The sequence below is a fragment of the Schistocerca gregaria genome, chromosome 2, assembly GCF_023897955.1.
Source record: "Schistocerca gregaria isolate iqSchGreg1 chromosome 2, iqSchGreg1.2, whole genome shotgun sequence".
NCBI classification, from domain to species: Eukaryota; Metazoa; Arthropoda; class Insecta; order Orthoptera; family Acrididae; genus Schistocerca; species Schistocerca gregaria.
Genome location: NC_064921.1, coordinates 537,727,952 through 537,744,778, shown reverse-complemented (window position 1 = coordinate 537,744,778; position 16,827 = coordinate 537,727,952). Strand labels below are relative to the sequence as shown.

The following is a 16,827-nucleotide window of genomic DNA, read 5'->3' as shown; positions in this document are numbered from 1 at the left end:
AAATATTTACTTGTTCAGCAAGGAAGATTTTGGCAGTAGTTTCATATCTCAGTGAGCAACTTGAACCATTTAGTGCTGAGAAGGAGAATGCAGAAGAACAAGGTGTTGGGTTTAGAAGAATAGTGGACCATGCACTTGATAAATATGTGCACATGGTAGAATAGTTCATGATGGAAGGAACCTTCCATGGTATATAGTCACTGTAAAGAAACTTCTAGGAAAACAAAGACAATTTCATAAGAAGTGAAAACAAAGCATAGGGCTGTAGACTGTGAGAAGTTGAAAGTAATGTATTTGGCTGTCAAGATGGGAATACGTGAAACCTTTTAGTATTACCATAACAGATTATTGTTGTAGGATCCCTCCCAAAACTAAAAGCAATTCTGGTCATATATGAAGGGAGATTTTGGGAGATGTGGTACCAGAGTTGTTATCGAAACACTCATGGGCAAGACAGGACAGAAATCGACTAGAGTAAAGCAAAATCAGAAGCACTGAACTGGGTTTTCAAATGTGTCTTTACAAGTGAAACTCATGGGGCTTTTCGCCAATTTAATTCTCACTCCACTGCAAAGAGGACTGATACAAATATTAGTGTCAATGATGTCGAGAAACAACTGAAATCACTAAAATTGAAAAATGATCCAGGCCACAATGGAATCCCTATCTGAGTCTATATTAAATTTGAGGTTAAGTTGCCCCAACTTTTAACCATAATCTACCAAAGACACCTTGAACAAAAAACTGTGCTCAGTAGATGGAAGACAGCACACATTGCATCCATCTACATATATATCATATAAAATCTGGAAGTAAATTAGTCAAGAACTTTCTGGCAACAAAGCATCCTCTTTATGTATTACATATTACTTATATGTTACAAAAAATATAGCCCATCTGCTTTCGTTCATCTGAATGATATATCTGTCAAACAGATTTTTTTGTTATGAAAATGTGACAGCAGGACTGTCAAAGTGAATGCAATTTTTTTAAAATTTCTTTTCCATACAGAAAAAATTGGTCTAGCTGTTTTCAAATGATGATCTTTCCTAACTGATTTTAATTTCCAACTTTTTTGTTGGATTTTTCAAAAAACTTCTTTCGCACAAACCTCGTTCTGACAGGGGAAAACAAATCAGTCAAGCTGTTCTCATGTGAGGAGCTTTCATACATGCAGCAAGTGATTTTTACTTATATAGATTATGAGACAATTGCTGGCAAGTGCTTACTATTAGGAGGCAAAGTGTGAAGTACTGCTGACAGTCATATATGGGACGTTCTGAATCTATTTGTTCAAATTAAAACAGGAGGTAGAGAACACGAAAACTAATGTATTTCAATAATGAATATATGGTCTCTGTAGTCAGCTTGTAATGTTAGGGAACATTTTGTTAGTGGTGCGGAGGTAAGCTGTTGTGTTGGTGTTGCTGACTGGGAATATTCACATTTTGCATGTTTTGGCACATTTGAAGTCATGAGGTACTCGATCTCAAGCTCATCAGCTGTGATTCACTGTTAATGTGTGGGCTGTCATTCTTGTGGTAGGTTGGTTGGACCATACATTATTGCATTGTGCCTCAATGGACAGAGATATCAGATATTTGTGAAACATGTGTTGCCAAAAATGCTGGAGGATGTACCTCTGAATGTTAACAATGGATAAAATTGTAGCTCAAAGAAATGCTAGTCCATTTCTGCACTGCTTTGAGCAATCATCTGAGCGCCACTTTTGGGAATCGATGGATTGGTCGCGTTGGCCCCTGGTCACCTAATCTGTCATGTTTGAATTTCTTCCTCTGGGGTCATATGAAACAGCTGGTGTACGAAACTGTTGTGGAAACAGAAGATCTCATCCCTAGAATCGCTGTTGCTGCTGGTACTGTTACAGACATACTAAGAATCCTTGTATGGACATGACAGTCAAAAATCCAACGATGTACTGCATGCATGCAGGCCAATGGTCACACATTCAGGAGTTCCAGTGAATGCCGCTTGTGTAATTACCATTATAAACTACCTTCTCTGTAAGTTATACGTAGCATCTGAAATTGCAGTCAACCATAAGTAAATACATTTGATTTGATGTTCTCAACCTCCTGTATTAATTTGAATGAATAGTTTTGGAATACACTACCTGACTTTCAGAACTAATAGTTCCTTCATTGGGGAGGGCACAGGTTGGGGATGTTTAAAAAGGATGGACTGGTCACTCAGACCCCAGGATGAGAGAGACGCACCTGTCATGATGACATCCTCAGAGGTGCCTCAATTTTGATTGGAATTGTTATACACTAATATTCCTGGGCTTTGAAATAAAAATGTCTCATTTTCAATTGACTGATACTTGTGTAAATGATGTGTTCATCTTTTGTTTTATTGTTCAATTGTTCATGAAAACAGAACTATGCTATGTCCTTTGAATATCTTTATAGTTTTAACCCAACAGATTTTCATGTAGATTTTCTGTATAAGTGAAACTTCGAATTTTGAGTTTGACTTATCATGCATTGGCAGAGAATAGATTTGTTTAATGATTTTATTTTCAAAGGTGAGTTCATTTTACGACAGGTAATTGTGATTTAATTGGGCCTAAAATTTTGTTTCAGGAATTGTAGAAAAGGAGAACAACTGCAAAACAACCTTCATGGCAGGACTGGAGAGCTGGATATACGTAAGAGATTATCTTCTACTGGATACAATTTATCATTAGTGCTGTGGCTCTTATTTATGTTGTAAAAACCTGATTATGGGATTAAATGAAATTTTGCCACCTAACTGGGGTTAATTTCAGACTTGGTCATGGTGAGTGATGTGGAAATGGAAGGAATATGCAGTGAGAAGAGGAAGGAATGAGAAAAGAGTAAGAGGAAGAGGCAAAGACAGCATTAAAAAATCTAGCCAAAACAGCATAAAAGGTCGGACTGGAGACTGCATATAAGAAGACCAAGACATTGACTGGAAGATAAATGGCTAAGTGGTTTAGAAGGTCAACAGTTTTCCTTATTTGGGGGAGAAGATAACTGGTGGCATACAGAGCAACAGTAGCACAGTAGACAGGGCACAGCTTTTGCAGAAGCTTCGGTATGTGGTGAAAACAATATATGGCAAGAAAAATCTGTCACGGAATGCCAAATTGAAACATTACACATCAACTGTAAGAAATGCTGCTCTGTATGCATCACATTCAGCAAGAGAGCCTGTATACAGTTGGAGAAGGAGGAGCGGAAAATTTTGAGAGACTTATGGAGCACCGAAAAACATGGGGATATCTAGATATACAGAATATGACAGGAACTGCATGAAAATATTGAACCCATATCGAGTGAGATACGGAAGAGGAGGTTATGATTTGTTGGGCACATCATGAGGATGGATGAGGAGAGGTTGACTAAAAAGATATGGAATGCAACATGTCATATGGGAAACAACTGGGTGAAGGAAGTCAGAGATGACTGGAAGGCTGTAGGAATAAAAGCAAGGAATCTGCAGACAGTAGTACAGGACAGGGAAAAGTATAAAGGGTTCGTGGATTGTTACAGGTGGCCGGACACCAAAATCAAAGTTGTCTTTATAGAAGAAGAAAGAAACAGAAGAAGCAAGAGACTGAAGAGGTATTGGGAAAAAAGAAGACGTGCAAAACAAGCCACACATGATCCAGAAAGGGAGCTAATGAAGCAGAAGAAAAAGAAGAAGTAGGTGGAGCAGGGAACAACATGCCTAAGGACAGTAATTACAGCATTAGGGTTGATATGGATGAAATATGAGAAGAACTACACAAACAAATGTGTTTTGTGGAGGTCCTGCAGTACCATGACCAGCCCTGGGTCAACACTGCTGTGAGGCATGTGAGCACTGAGTTGAGCAAGCAGCAGCTGACTTAAATGAAATAACATATTAAAGCAGTGCACTGATGCAGTTGGGGAATAGGTATATACTAGACATGGCCTACACAGGTGAGGGAAACATAGGTTGGTTGAGCTTTTTGCAGATAACATACAGGGAGCCACCATCACACAAAGCTGATCCCTGTGGTTTCTACTGTCAGAGAGTGTAATATAATGTGGCAAAAATGGATTTTGTGTGGTGAAGTTTGGGACATGTATCGTTGCTTAACACAAGAAAACAGAATACTAAGTTCTATTATTACGGATGTCTTCCACCAAATAAATAATACGTATCTTGTGTAATACAGGGTGCTGCTTGTTGACACTACCATAGGTTCATCTTGGTGTTACTGCATCGCAACTCAGAAGTCATGCAATGGTAGAAATAAGCTCCAGGAATTTGTGTTCACAACTAGTTTTATTTTGCACGCTAGATATTCAGCGGTGAACTTCATGTAAAATTGACTTAACACTGTCTCATGACTGATGTCAAACTGAACTCCAACTCTATGGCAGCATACAAATCACTTCTATTTATATGATTTTAAACAATTATTGGCATTGTTACATATTAAATTTTTAGGTTTAACAATTAAAATGTTTATGTATATTTTACAGAGAAATTTACTTGAAGTAAAAGTGAATAATTTCATACAAAGACAGGAAAAAATCTGTTTCTATTAAGACTATAAATTACATGTTTTATCATTACAACAATATATTTCATTAATTTGCATATATCATTTTACTTACGTAAAGGATAATCATCCTATCATTTTCAAGTTAACTGAGGGATTAGTTTTATTTAATGAAAGGCCAAGATTCAATTAATTAAATTTTGTATGAGTAAAACTTTACATTTCTATAGAGTTATAATTACAATTCCTTTAACTAACACCAATTAAAACATTAGTATGCTTAATTCTGACTGAAAAATTACCATGTTATATTTCTACTATGGATACAATTTGTTTCTTAGTTTGAAAACATAAAAATAGGTATCTTTCAATGACTAGAAATATCAGAATTTTAATTGTTAATTACTCCATAATTACAATAGCAGTTTTATTCCTAACACGTGCCTGAAGTTTGTATAATGTACAAATTGTGATGGTACATCAGCTTTTAACTCAACATGTTTCCTTCATTCTGCATATTGGTGAGGCCCAACGTAAATGATGTCAAAACAATAGCTTAAATTAATGCAAATTATTAATTTACTGAAAAAGAGAATCGTCAATGTATTTGAATCCAGATAACCAGAAAAGACAAAATCATAGCAGCATACTGATATTACACATATGCCCTCTTCGGGAGAGTGGGGATGAGACTGGTAAAAGGATATAGAATCCCAAAGGATTGTGATACTACAAGAGGAACCTTTTTTTTTTTTTAAGGTTAGAGTAAGGATTGAGGCACCCTGTTATGAAAGAATTCAAAATGACAGAAGAGCCCCCCCATAAAATGTTTAAGAATAAACAGAAAAGTAAGGTTAGTTTATTTCATCAAAATATTAGAGGATTGAGCAGAAAGGTAGAAGAGCTTCTTGTCTGTTTGGAAAATTTAGAGCACTCTGAAAAGATAGACATCCTATTCCTGTCTGAGTGCCACATAACTACAGGGTTAGATAACTTACATGTAAAAGATTACACTCATGCAGAGCTAATATGGAAAAAGGAGGAGATGATACATATATTAAGACAGAATACAAGCTCAAAAACATTGAGACAAGTAGATTTTCTAGTGATCAGTACACAGCAGTGTATGCTTCTGAATTAATACAAGGTCTGTTCAAAACATTCCAGAACTTTGTCCACAAAATTTTTCTGCACTGACCTTTCACTTATTGTACACGGTCTCCTTTGAAATAATCTCCTCCACAATTGACATATTGCTCCCAGTAGCATTTCCACTTCTGAAAGCAGTCTTGGTATGCTCTTGCTGGATCGTGTGAAGTGCCATCTGTAAATTTTCTTTTAACACGTCTGTCATGCAGATCTTTGTCTTTTCAATTCAGTTTCCAACTTTGGAAATAAAAAAAAGCCTGCAGGGGCCAGGTCTGGAGAGTATGGAGGGTGAGGCAGCACAGTGATTTCGTTTTTTGCGCAGTAGTTGTGCACCGACAGGGATGAATATGCAGGTGTGTTATCATGATGCAAGCGCCATGAATTATTTTGCCACATTTCAGGCCATTTCCTTCTCACATTTTCTTGCAGGCATTGCAACATGTCCTGATAGTACCATTGGTTAAAAGTTTTTCCCTGTAGCATGAATTCATGATGAACTAATTCTTCAAAGCCAAAGAAAACTTTCAGCATGGCTTTGACTTTTGACCTGACTCAGTAAGCAAAAAAGGCTTGGAGAACCTTTCCTGACCCATTGTGAAGATTGAATCTTGGTCTCAGTATTGCAACCATAGACCCATGTTTTATCACCAGTTATGATTCTCTTAAGGAACATCCAAAAGCTCTTCAGAAATGGTGCAATCCAAAAGCTGTCAGAAATGGTGAGGCGAAGGTCTTTCTGGTCTTGACTCATGAGCTGTGGGGTGAACTTGATGCCAACATGATGCTTTCATAGGTGCTTTGTCAGGATTTCATGACATGATCCAACTGAAATAATAATTCTTCTGCAACCTCTTGGACAGTCAATCTTTGATTGGCACGTACAGTTTCATTGACATTCCTGACATGAGCATTGCAGGTAGATGTTACAGGGTGTCCTGAACAAGGTCATCTTTAACTTTTGTCTGCCTATTTTTAAACTGTATGAACCATTCATAACATCAATTATGGCTTAAGCACTCATCACCGTAGGCTTCCTGCATCATTTGGAGTCTCTCTTTAAAAGTTTTCTTTAGTTTCACGCAAAATTTAATGTAGACGCATTGCTCTTCTAACTCTGCCATCTCGAAATTAGCAAGCTTTGCAACACAATATTCTACTCAATACAGCATTGAACAATATGTAACAGATATACAACAATGAAACTCCTGGCAGTTACACATTAAACACAAGCATGTGCAGGGATGCCAACCTCATTTCTCTCCAACACACTATTGGTACAAAATTACAAATGTTCCAGAATTCTTTTAACAGGTCTCGCACTAAAAAATAGTTCACTTTTAGTTGTAACTGTATATAGATCCCCACTGGCAAATTTAACTGTTTATCAGGAGCCTGGATTCCTTGCTCTTCTATCTGTCAACAGCAGTAAGCAGTTAAAAGTCTGTGGTGCCATCAATGTAGATTTTCTAAAGGATTCTGATAATGAAGGTTCTTAAAAGGATTCTGATAGAAAAAATGATCTTGAAACCTTATTTGGATCCTACAATTTTCCTCAGTAATTAGTTTTTCCAGCATGGGTGTATAAAGACAGTAGGACCCTAATGGATGATGTTTCCTTGGGTAAAACTCAATTGTTTACCCACTAACAAATGCTCTCTCTGATCGCAATGCACAGTTACTTTGAAAAAAAAAAATAATAATTAAAAAAAAAAAACACTTACAGCATTGATACTCGTCAGTGGTAATATGTTAGAATAATTAATGATTCCAGACAAATGTTTTTAAGAAGAGTTTTCAAGAGATGACCTGGGATGACATTTACTATGAATCAAATGCTAACATAAAATTTAATCTATTGTATGCTAAATTCTTATCATTGTTTGAAAATAGCTTCCTGCGAGGGCTAATGAGAAAGAACATTAAACAGACACTTATAAAAACATGTATTGAAGTATCTTGTGGAAGGGAAAGGAAATGTATCTGTTGGTGAGTAGAGATCTTGCAGTATTAGCCCACTACAAAACTACCCAAAATTACTAAGAAATATTATTATAATTGAAGAACATGCACATAATGTCAGAGATCGGAAATCTGATAACAGACTTAAGGCAGTATGGAATGTAGTGAAACAAGAGACAGGACAACCAGCCATAAAACTGGATAGGAATGGTAGAACTATAAATGGTGAATCACAGATAGCAAATATATGTAATAATCAGTTCTTAAATATAATAGAAAGCATGGGGACAAACAGTTCAAGAGAAAATCATAGCATTATGATGAAAAAGTAACTCTCATGAAATTCAATGATATGGATGTATCACCAAGTTCTCCTTCTGAAGTTAAGAAAATTATACATTCTCTCAGAAATAAAAGCTAATCTAGTTTTGAAGGTGTTTCCAATAGCGTACTAAAAATTTTGCCATTTCGATAAGCACAGTCTTACCGGAAATATGTAATCCACCACTGATCAAGGCACTTTCCAGAGTGACTGAAATATGCCATTGTTTAAAAGCCTCTTTAGGAAAGGTGATAAGTGAGATATCAACAACTACCAACCTGTTTCACTGCTGACATCACAGTCCAAAATTTTTTAGAAGTTGATATATTATAAAATAATATCTCACCTTAGCTACAATAACTTCATCAGCAAATCACATTTTGGGTTTCGGAAGAGTTGCTCTATGAAGAACTTGCCAAATTTTACAAGCATTAAATAAAAAATTGAACGGTTTGGTATTTTCTGTGACCTGTTTAAGGCATTTGACTATGTGAATCACAATATACTCCTAGATAAATTGAAGTTTTGTGGGACCTATAGCACATTCAAGCAATGAATAATGTAATATCTAGCCAAAACAAAAATACAGAAAATTGTATTGAGTAATTAAACTAATATAATCCGGGAAAGTAATTCTGACTGGGGAAAAATCATGTATGGTTTTCAGCAAGGCTCAGTCTTAGGTCAATTATTGTTTTTCATGTATGTAAATGATCTTTCATTTAATATATAACAAGCAGAATTAGTTGTTTATACAGTTGACACTAGTACTGTAATCAATCCAAGGGCACATTCAGAAACAGAAGAAATGATAAACACTGTTCGTAAAGGTATCATTGATTAATTTTCTGCAAGTGGTCTCACTCGTAATTTTAAAAAGACATAACATATTCGTTCTCCACTTCTGTGGGTACTGCACTAATGATAAGTGTAACACTTGGTAAGGAAATAATAGATAGGGCGAAAACTTCAAAATTCTTAGGTGTCCAAATGATGAGAATTTAAACTGCAAAAAGCACATTTGGAACTCCTAAAACAATTTAGTTCAGCCATATCTGCACTTAGAATCATTAAAAATCTTGGGAAGAGACAAATCAGTAAGTTGGAATATTCTGCATATTTTCATTCAATATTGTCTTAGAGAATAATGTTCTGGGTAACTCATTCTTAAGAAAGAAAGCCTGTGTTGCTCAAAAACCTGCTGTAAGAATAATATGTGATGCTCAGCTGCAGTCATCTAGTAGACATGTGCTTAAGGAGTTGGACATTCTGACTAGTGCTTTACAGTATTTTTATTCCCTCATTAAGTTTGTAGTAAATAATCTGTTATAGTTCAAAAGGAACAATGACATACACAACTCATTACTCAACAATAATATAGCTTTTAGCACATAAAGGGGTGCAAATTGCCACAACAAAAATATTTGTTCGCTTACTCAGTGATATAAAATGACTGACAGACAGCAAACTGAACTTTGAAAACAAACTGAAAAAGTTTGTCCTTGACAATCCTTTCTATTCCATAGATGAATTTCTGTTATAATAATTTGTAAGCAGTGGTGAATAGGAATTACTAACTCACATCTGTATTTTTTAAAAACAAAACAGAGTAAAATAAAATAAGCTTAGACATGTTCAGCATGTAACCATATTTAAAAAATTAATTTGCAGTGTGACAGTAAAATGACTCATTCCACATAATTGCAATTGATTGTGCAATTCTATCCATAGAACGTGAAAGTAACTAACTAAATAATTATATATAAAACCAAAGATGCTGTAAATTACTGAACGAAAGCATTGGTAACCAAATGAAAGTGTTGGTATGTCAACACACACACAAATTTCAAGCTGTCACAACCCAAGGTTGCTTCATCAGGAAAGAAGGAAGGAGAGGATAACCAAATGAAAGCGTTGGTATGCTGACAGAGTCAATAATAGAAAGAAACTTCCACATGGGAAAAATATATTAAAAACAAAGATTCCAAGACTTACCAAGCGGGAAAGCCCCAGTAGATAGGCACAATAAATAAAACGCACAAACACACACACACAGAATTTCAAGCTTTCGCAACCGGCGGCTGCTTCGTCAGGAAAGAGGGAAGGAAAAGGAAAGATGAAAGGATGTGGGTTTTAAGGGAGAGGGTAAGGAGTCATTTCAATCCCGGGAGCGGAAAGACTTACCTTAGGGGGAAAAAAGGATAGGTATATATTCGCGCACACACACACACACACACACACACACACACACATATCATTCCATACATACACAGACACAAGCAGACATATTTAAAGGCAAAGAGTATGAGCAGAGATGTAAGTTGAGGTGGAAGTGTGGAGGCAAGGATGATGTTGAATGACAGGTGAGGTATGAGTGGCGGCAACTTGAAATTAGCGGAGATTGAGGCCTGGTGGATAACGAGAAGAGAGGATATATTGAAGGGCAAGTTCCCATCTCCAGAGTTCGGATAGGTTGGTGTTGGTGGGAAGTATCCAGATAACTCGGACGGTGTAACACTGTGCCAAGATGTGCTGGCCGTGCACCAAGGCATGTTTAGCCACAGGGTGATCCTCATTACCAACAAACACTGTCTGCCTGTGTCCATTCATGCGAATGGACAGTTTGTTGCTGGTCATTCCCACATAGAAAGCGTCAATACGCCGGCAGACAGGCACATGAACAAAACACACAAACTCACACACACAGAATTACGAGCTTTCGCAACTGGCAGTTGCTTCGTCAGGAAAGAGGGAAGGAGAGGGAAAAAAGAAAGGATGTGGGTTTTAAGGGAGAGGGTAAGGAGTCATTCCAATCCCGGGAGCGGAAAGACTTCCCTTAGGGGAAAAAAAGGACAGGTGTACACTCGCACACACACACACACACACACACAAGTTTCTTTATATATATATATATATATATATATATATATATATATATATATATATATATATAAAGAAACTTCCACATGGGAAAAATATATTAAAAACAAAGATTCCAAGACTTACCAAGTGGGAAAGCGCCAGCAGACAGGCACAATGAACAAAACAAACACACACACAGAATTACTAGCTTTGCTTCTTCAGGAAAGAGGGAAGGAGAGGGAAAGACGAAAGGATGTGGGTTTTAAGGGAGAGGATAAGGAGTCATTCCAATCCCGGGAGCAGAAAGACTTCCCTTAGGGGGAAAAAAGGACAGGTGTACACTCGCACACACACACATATCCATCCGCACATACACAGACACAAGCAGACATTTTTTTCATGTCTGCTTGTGTCTGTGTATGTGCGGATGGATATGTGTGTGTGTGTGCGAGTGTAGACATTAAAATGCTAATTACAATTTGTTGTGTCTGTGTGTAATGACATGAACCTTGATAGGTGTGTCTGTTGATATAATATCCTTTTGCATTCACAAGTTCCAAATCATTCAGTGTGAAAAGATTCCAGAAATACGAATATTGTTACTGTTTTGCATAAGAAGACTGCTGAATATTAATGATTATGCAGCGATCTGGTGAATTTTATTTCTTGGGGAGATTTAAATCACTCATTTCTGTGATGACTCTCCATTCTTTCAATTTTTTTTGTGACTCTGTTGTTCTGTTATACGTCTTATAATGTTTGATGCTGCCATCTGTACACACCCCCCCTCCCCTGCCCCCCTCCTACGTGTTAATACAAGCTTCATATAGTATCTTTGCACATATGATAGATGTAAGACAAGCATTGGACTACATTTACCATAATGACCCGAAAATAAGTCACACTTTTTATCCTAATTTCACTCTCAGGAAGTTAGGATGTGGCTTATATCTGCTACCTTGTCTTTTTACATACTATTGCTGTAAAAGAGTTATGCTCATCTGTGACAATCCAACTAGTATCTGTAACCAGAACTGGTGGAAAGGCATTGTATTATGCAACAGTGCAAACTTTTACTGATATTTTATTGGTGTTAACGTTGTGTAGATCCACCAGTATTGTTTCATTAGCTTATAATTCAGTTTCAGTCAGATACTGGTAAGAAAGTGTGATTTATGCTGATATGAACAACCATTTAGAATGAAAATCATTTTCTAGCCAAGGAATTTGGCACAGTTACGATGCAAGTTTGAAACTTACTGTTGTGCGTTGCACCAAAACCACTGTTGTACATTACATCAAAACCACAAAACTGGAAGAAAGTATGGACTGGATGAATCTAATGAGCAACATTGGGTTACTTCAGAAGCAAAGTGAAAGCAGGCAGTTTCAATGAGAAAAACATTCAGGGGGCCAAAATGCGACAAATATCTGGAACTTGAAGCAAAGGTTGTTTCCTGTGAGCAAGTTGGGAGGAAAGATGGGATGCCTATCTCACAAGAAATTATCCAACTGAATGCCTTGGAAATTGCAAGAGTCTTAAATGTGCCACAAAGAGAATTTGATATGGGTCTTGGTTTGTGTCCTTGGTTTTTACGGAGAAGTGGCATTGTTCTCTGACAGTATTACACAACACAGAGGGCCTGCAGATTGCAGATAATGCAAACAGATTTCAAGGAGAAAATGGTTAACTTCATCCATTTGCAAAAGCACTTCATCATATTGGCAATGCTGAACAACTACCAGTATTTTTTGACATGCCAAGCAATATGATGGTAGACATGAAAGGGGTGAAATTTATCCTCTTCCAAGAGAATAACTGCGATGTTAGCTGTTACTATCAATAGGGGAAAGTTATCCACTTATGTCATTCTGAAGAGAAAAACTAGAAAACATTTCTAAGCATGTAGAGATTCACTGCCAGAAAAATGGCAGGATGACAACACAGCTGATTGTTGGCTTGCTGTCTAATGTTTTGAATCAAAGACTTGGAGCACTGCTAAGTCTTTAAATGTTAAATTTAGTGACTTGGCTTCCATGTATTTCAGAAACCACTGTAACCATTGACATGAAACTTTTACACGGCATTAAACTGTATGTTCTGAGTCTACTGAACTAAACTAATTGCATTTCAGCCACTGCTTTCAAAAATACAACTTTCTAATTACATGGTTAAAACTTTGTGTACTTTTTTGTATGTTATCCTAAATAATTTTAATTATACATAACATTATGTTCTTCTTTTAGTTCACTAGACTCAGGGTATGTATGTTATTACTCCCTGAAAATTAGAATACTCTACTCGAAGTGGTTTCTGAGATTTAGGGAAAAATGCAACAGAAAATGTAAATTTTCAGGAATGGCCTCCAAAGTTTCAAGAGACTGTAACTCACTTAATATATGCTTAGTTTTTTTTATTTTTAATCACTCAGAAGCACCATACACCATACTGTATATCATGCTCTTGATCTTTCTCCAAATTTTTTCTTCTTCCCTTCTTTCTGGACTCCTTAGTGGACAACTGTGCGAACCTTGTCCATCCATTCAAGTTCTCTGATGCAGTCTGCTCCAGGATTAATTCCCATATCCTGTAGCACTTTCACCATACCAACATACCAATGTTGCCATCATTTAAAGTAATAACAGCATCACTGACCCACTGACCCCCCCCCCCCCCCCCCCCACTTAAGTGTCCATCATTCCATAAAAACAATTTTTGCTAAGCAAATCCATATAATATTACTGAACGACTCATTGGGATTTTGAGTCTGACCGTGCAGACATTTCTTCAGTAATTCAGGATTTGCCAGGTCTCTGTAAATAGGTTTTATGATATCCATGACTGCTGCTGGTATGGAATGTTTATGGCTGTATGAGCTGTTTGAGTACTGGGCTCTGTGGTAATTGAACCATGAATCAGGTCCAGGAGGGTTAAGGTGGTATACTGGTTTTTCATCAGTTAACAGTCTGTGGAAGAAGATAGCCCATATTGCCTGCTTCATTTTCAACAAATCCTCAGTATTATTTGTAATGGACATCCCATAATACTGCTTTAGTTAATCAATCATTTTGTCTGTAAGCCTGCCTCTTATGGTTTTACCAAGTTCCTTGTCTCTCAAACTTTGTTTCAACTTTACTGGTTTTAACAGTGCTGCCAATACGAACACATGATTTAACCTTTATAACACAGCAATCCACAGCCTTCTAAATAAAAAACTAACGATTTTATTAGGTCTTGAAGTAGTGCAAGTAAAAATTTTAACATTTTCAACCAGTGTAGATTATATTAAAAATAAATAAAATAAAATACTTCCCATGTGAGTTTATAAGTGAGATATATATATTTGGAAAATTACAAATTTTTTAAAGAGATAAAAATCCGAAAATGTGATTTTTTTTCTGTTCTAACTCCCCTTAAGGGACATCTAACTGCTGAAGTAAAAGATAAACTTGCTGCCCCAAACATATACCTCATCATAAAAACCAGAGGAAAGACTTCAAAACAGCAGGGGCCACATGTGGCCTCATAAGCAAGCCTTTCAAGAACAGCCCCAGAAGACCATTTCCTTTCACCATCTGGTGAGATTAAGAAGCCATGTCACCCTTCTGTGTGAGTGGATTCTTGCTTCATAGTTCTCCATGTTTTCAGAATCTACCATCAAGGGGTTCAAGAAATGCTGTGTATCGAATGTATTGGAGGGCAATGAGGATAACATGTTGTCGGAAGAGAATGTGAGTGAGAGTGATGAAGTTAATACTGGTACTTATAGTTCTAGAGTGAATAAGGTAAAATATGGTACCAGTATATTAGGTGCATATGTGTTATTTTTGGAGGTTAATCCATGAAATATAGGAACTATGTTGCTCATATTTCAAGTGTTAAAAACTTGAGGGTTACTCAGCAAGCAATGAAGAGATGCATGTTGGAAATTACTATAAGAGACCAGAAAACAAACAATTTGATTGGGAGTGTAAGAGATAATTAAGAGTGTATTGAAAACAAAATGAAGGTGAGAAGACATTTAGCCGGATGAATGGATTTAGAGTGACTAAAGAAGTCCTTTGCTGGATTGCAAGAGGTAAGAAAAGACCAAGATGATCTTACAGAAGATGGATAGATGACAACAGAAAATGTGCCGGTGCATCTTGGATGCTTATAACTGAAGACTAAAGAATTGAGAAGTTTGGCAGAGGTGTTTGTTCTGCTGTGAATATCAAGTAGCTCATGGTAATTGAGACCATATTCATTTAGTTGAAAATACTGAGCCTGGACAGACTTTACATTTATGAGTCTGTCTGATTGCAAATCATTAACATTTAAACAGCACAGGGTATTGCAACAGAATAAACATAGCTACAACACAAGAAATCTGGTGTTATCTCAATGACACAGGCTTGAATAACATGTTGTCAGAAAAGCACTTTGTTTGTAAAAATTACGTTACTCATAAACCACCTCATCATGCAAAACAATAGGTGAAACAAAAGATCTACATAATTTTTTCTTTATCATTCTTCTTGATTTTGCCAAAATCTCTGTATTCTGCAATGTAATTATTGAAAATTCTCCTCACTTGGATTACTAGATCACTTAATAGAATGCAAACACCTTTCTTTCTGTCATGATTCCTTATTATACACTGGATATTATAAGTGCTCTCAAAATAAAAAAAAACACATTGATTAAGAGATTATGCATTTTTCATAAAAAAATTTCTGCTCAGTCACATGTATTGGAATTTCTTCCGAGTTAAGTTAAAACTGGAATTAGTAAACTAGCGAGAAACTGAAGTGGTTTTGAGGAATGTGGTGGACTAAATAAAATACAGGTAGTTACCAGAAATAAACTTGATAATTGAAAGTTCTGACGGACTGTTAATAATTTAGGAGTGAAGGAGGCTGCTCACTGAATAGTAGAAGCTTTGAGTCATCAACAGTAGCACAAAAATGAATGAAAAAATCTTTGCCAGCTTTCGGATGATACAGATGGATGTTATCCTTGCAATACATCCTTTGCTTCTGTAATCCTCCAGGTCTCAAAGTGCACTAACTAACAGCACTAACAATTTCTACCCAGCAGTCTCCCTTTTCTGTGTCCTATCACCCCCTCCCAACCGTGCCTCCACACCACTCTCATCATGGTCATCAAATATTGCATGAGTTGCCTTTCTGTCCTGCATTCCTATCCCATACCCTATCCCACACACCTGCTACCTCTCTCTGAGATGCCAGCTACACCTCTTCCCATCTCTTTCTCCCTTTGCCCACACCATCCTCCACAACCCCTCACTTAATCCACTGGCCAAGCTACTGTCCCTGCACTGTGTGTTCAGCCAGCACAATGTAACTGCAGAAGTGTTAGTGTGTGTGTGTGTGTGTGTGTGTGTGTGTGTGTGTGTGTGTGTGTGTGTGAAGGATTTGACTCTTTTTTACGTATGCATGTTGAAAATTCAATGGTTCTACTATTTAGTGAGCGGTCTCCTTTACTCCTAAATTAGTTATCAGAAATATGTAGTTTAGCTTCAACTTCCACTTGGAAATTATAAGCCACAAAAACTTTACCTTTTACTTTTTTCTGTATAATACTGTCAAGGTTGTGAATATCATAGGAACACAAAAATTTTTATTTCTTTGAAGACGAGGAAAATAGGCTAGCTTTCCTGCCAAATACACATTGTATTGTTTCGTAAATTTCTCTGCAGTTCTATCATATTACCTGAACACTGTTGAATTTCATTGGACTTTAAACCCCAGTCCCTCTTATTTTCCTGTTTTAGACTTGATTGTTTGGTTGTTGCAAGTATGAATACCTTCAGCTAATGTTCAGTATTTCTTTTCACAGTTCTGTTACTGTTGTTAATTTTAATGGCACAGCCAGAGATGTAATAAATACTAGTTACCAGCAAAAAAGAACAATTACCTGATGCATATAATTTCTTACAGTTCACTATTTTGATGTGTTGATTAATAATTGATTCACTGTTGTGGTTTTGAAATATTGATATAATATCCT

General features: G+C 36.6%; 1 protein-coding gene across 12 annotated transcripts in view; it reads left to right on the top strand.

The window, feature by feature from the left end:
• The window catches only part of LOC126330835 (zinc finger protein 710-like), a 112,932-nt gene that overhangs the window by 78,209 nt on the left and 17,896 nt on the right, over nucleotides 1–16,827 (top strand). For all 12 annotated transcript variants that reach the window (XM_049996431.1, XM_049996430.1, XM_049996426.1 and 9 more), the window contains one exon: nucleotides 2,607–2,671. In XM_049996431.1, coding sequence (XP_049852388.1) covers nucleotides 2,607–2,671 — 65 coding nt within the window. The remainder of the gene's footprint in view (nucleotides 1–2,606; nucleotides 2,672–16,827) is intronic.